Source organism: Primulina eburnea, chromosome 17, assembly GCF_022965805.1.
Source record: "Primulina eburnea isolate SZY01 chromosome 17, ASM2296580v1, whole genome shotgun sequence".
NCBI classification, from domain to species: domain Eukaryota; kingdom Viridiplantae; phylum Streptophyta; class Magnoliopsida; order Lamiales; family Gesneriaceae; genus Primulina; species Primulina eburnea.
This window is the reverse complement of record NC_133117.1, coordinates 11680933-11684709: the sequence shown is the minus strand read 5'-3', so window position 1 is coordinate 11684709 and position 3777 is coordinate 11680933. Positions and strand designations below refer to the sequence as shown.

The following is a 3777-nucleotide window of genomic DNA, read 5'->3' as shown; positions in this document are numbered from 1 at the left end:
GTCCTCAAATCATTGGTTATTACAATTAGGTCCTTAAAATTTTCAATTCCTGCAATTCAATCCTTAAATCCAACTATGTAGAGAATGCATCCTAAATAAATTCTCATAATTAATCTTGCATTTCCATAGATACTTAAAATACTCAAATTGTACATTTATACTCTTAAAGATTGGCGTAGTCTTCGAATCGCTATTGCTTATATGAAATCCTCAAAAATTTACTCGACTAGCAACCAAGAACCATCAATAATTTCTTAGAAATTCTACAAGTCCCGAAAACATTCATAATTTTTAAGTTGAACTTATGGCCCATAAGTAGAACACCAGTAATACTAACCCAAAAATTAATATAGTCAAATAATTTACGACCTCTCCTAATGCCCAATAGAAAAATTCTTATTTATGTCCGGTGGGGGTGGAGGTGCATTTCCCTCCTACCTCTGATGCTCACCGTCCTCATGACGGCGCTCATCATTCCTCGCGCGCTAAACAACGCGTCTAGGAGGCATATTGTTCCATACATAACCCATACGTAACCAACATGCATAATTCCGTAATTTATTTAAATTTAAATAATGAACAATAAAAATCTGGACGTAAAATATTTCATGGAAACATGCTGTCAAATAATTCATGCTTTAAATAAAATGCGTAAATGTAAAACTTACAGACCGAAGGCGTGACTTCATGAGCTTCTCTAGGTCAGTAGTAGTGCAACACTTTACAGAATCATTGCTCTGATACCAACTGTAAAGGTCCTAAAAATCCTTACTTTGAAAATTTGCGGGAAATTTAAACCATTCTGTCACGCTCGGAGCCCGGGCCCGCGGCTGCGTGACTGCACAATGAGCCCCTATAGCAACTACTTCGTATTCGTCCTCGCTTTACGAAAATGATTAACCCAAGTTGCTATAGAAGTCCATTGTAAGCCATTATAAACTCATTTTAAATCTTGATTTTTTTCGATGTGGGACAAGGGTATCACAATCACCCCTCCTTCAGAACGCGACGTCCTCGTCGCGGCCTGACCCCTCGATCCACCAGCACCGAGAATCTAGAGATGGCTCCTACAGGTTCAAGAGGTGGCTCCCGTCATGTAGCACTTTGCCCCGCAGGTTCAAGAGGTGGCTCCCATGCACGTAGCACTTTGTCCCGCATAGCACTTATTTCCCGGTGTTCCATGCCGGTAACCTGGCTCTGATACCATTCTGTCACGCCCGGAGCCCGGGCCCGCGTCTGCGTGACTGCACAATGAGCCCCTAGAGCAACTACTTCGTATTCGTCCTCGTTTTACGAAAATGATTAACCCAAGTTGCTATAGAAGTCTATTGTAAGCCATTATAAACTCATTTTAAATCTTGATTTTTTTCGATGTGGGACAAAGGTATCACATATATAATATCTCGGGTCATCCATGACCCGAGCTCTAATAAGGGTATCAATTTATGTAAGTATCGATATAGATTGGATCGATCTGCTCACGATCACATGCTCCTCCGTAAAAAAAAAAAAAAAAAAGTTGGATATGTACACGGAAATTTCGATTCAAAAAATCATAAACCAGCATACAAAAATATAATAACAAAAATAAAGATTTCAAAAGTGTTTAACAGTGATATCCAGCTTAAGAACAGCTCTTAGATTCTTTATATCCATCATCTCCGTCGTCAAAATCCCATAACCCTGGACAAACCTAAAGTAACCTGTTCCCGAAACCACAGAAAACTCCCTCTCTTTCACGGCGAAGATATCAGACCCCTGAATCTCCAGGCTGCTCCCTTTGTATTCCCCCTCCGTAAATATAATGGAAAACATCAAGTGCAACGCTTTCCCATCTAGCTGAGAGTTTATATACATCCCCTGAGCCCTGCCAATCTCTTTCGACTCGGTATCGGGTCCTTTCGTAACCGGATCATCCACCGCCAGAAGGGTTCCGAACTCCAAGATGCTGGTGGCCTGACCGTTTCGTCCCGCGACTGTCACGGCGGAGTAGTCGTCTCCGGTTAGGTAGTCGTGCACGTAGATTGTGATCTTGGTTTTCTTGCGGTGGTTTAGTGCCCAGTAGAGGATAGGTACGGCGGCGAGGAGGGGTAATATAGGGCTTGATGCAAGGGTGATTATGAGACCGGGCATCGCGGGTTTGTGGCGGAAGGTGGCGAGATTTACAGAGTGAAAGTGGAGACTTTATAGTGGGGATGAAGATGCTGCGAGTAGATTATTGGATTGTTCTTCATCGGAAAATGACAAATAAAACTTTGACGATGTGCACTGGATCGATCACTTTTTGTTGAATTTTTTAAATTTAATAATCTTCTGGTGAGATTTATTGGTTTAAAAAATGTTTCACCTAACATTAATTGGGTAAATGATTTTAATTTAGTAGAATAATAATTATATGGAAAAGCAAGCTATTATCAAAATTAGGAGGCCAAACAATGATGGGCTTAGGACACCCACATTGGTGCATTAATGAGTGATTATTAATGTTATTAATGTTCATGCACCAATGTGGGTGTAGAAGTTATTAATTTCTGGTGACATGGCAGCCAAGAAATTCATCACGGCATTATTTCGCAAATAGCGACGGTTTTTCGTAAATCGTCGTTACTTGCGACTGTTTTTTAATGAAAGTCGCTACGTGCGACGGTTTTTTAATAGCGACGGTTTTTGATAATTAAGGCATGTTCTGAATATACAACACATACTTTCACTAGTGTTTATACCAAACGGCTAGTTATTATCCAATGTCTAGTTTTAATCTCCAACTTTTTTTTCATTTTTAATAATATTTTAATGAATATTGGAATTAAGTTATTTTTAAAATAATAATACTATTTATTTTTAGTAATATTTGTTGTAAAATTTTAAAAATATTAGAAAGATATCGAAATAATTAAAAATAAAAAAAATGAGTAAGTGGACAGTGGGACCCATAAATAATGAAAGTTGATATTAAATGAATGTGGGTGTGTGTTAATAATGGAAAAATGTTAATGTAATGAATATGTGGCTCGTGGACCCCATAATTTTTGAGGAGATAGAGAATTATTAACATGGATTAATGAGAACAGATGCGAATGCCCTTATAGTTTTTAGTTTTAACTTTCCATGATTCTAGGCATACACACAGCAATGGACCCTTCCGAGGTGGAACGGGTTGGGCACACTAAATGAGTCCTGGAGACATGTTGGGTCCAATATTTCAGATCTGTGCGAGCTTTTAAGACCCATCACCTGCCACATATATAATTAATTAATTAATAGATATAAATATGCATTAAAAAAAGAAGAAGGTATCGTTTCATGATGTCATGCATCTCATTTCTCTCTCCATCTTCAAGCATCTCGTTTCTCTCGCCATTTTCAATTCTCAATTCTTTCTAACAAAACTAAGTTTTGGTACAAATATTGAAGTGTTTATCAAAATTTATCGACAAACCTGCCGCCCTTTGCCCGATATCAATGCTCTCTAACATTGAAAATAAAAAACCGAAGTGTTTATTCAACGCCTCTAAACACTTCACCATTATTAACAGATCTTAACAAGTGATATCAGAGCGGTAAAATCTAACTCTGCTTTATGTTTAGTGATTGTAGATTTGAGAAGTGAAGATAAGTTTGTATGTGGTATTGGATGCTGGAGGGGAGTTGTCTTGCCGGTTCCTATATCTTGAGCTAAATAAGTCAATTTTATTCTTCTATTTTTAGTAGAAGCCATAAACCGGCCTAAAAACTCTGCATTTCTGATTATTTCTTTACTTGATTTCATAATTAAAC

The 3777-nt window shown here is 38.0% G+C and overlaps 1 protein-coding gene across 1 annotated transcript; it reads right to left on the bottom strand.

The window, feature by feature from the left end:
• Positions 1-1519: 1519 nt before the first annotated feature.
• On the bottom strand, positions 1520-2269 carry LOC140818477 (dirigent protein 11-like). Its single transcript, XM_073178437.1, has one exon. It carries the CDS (start codon positions 2131-2133, stop codon positions 1597-1599), a length of 537 nt encoding a protein of 178 aa, XP_073034538.1. The 5' UTR covers positions 2134-2269; the 3' UTR covers positions 1520-1596.
• Between the last annotated feature and the right edge of the window lie 1508 nt (positions 2270-3777).

What these genes read in the sequence shown, in the direction of transcription:
- LOC140818477 (XM_073178437.1), bottom strand. Translation starts at nt 2,133, where the DNA reads ATGCCCGGTCTCATAATCACCCTTGCATCAAGCCCTATATTACCCCTC.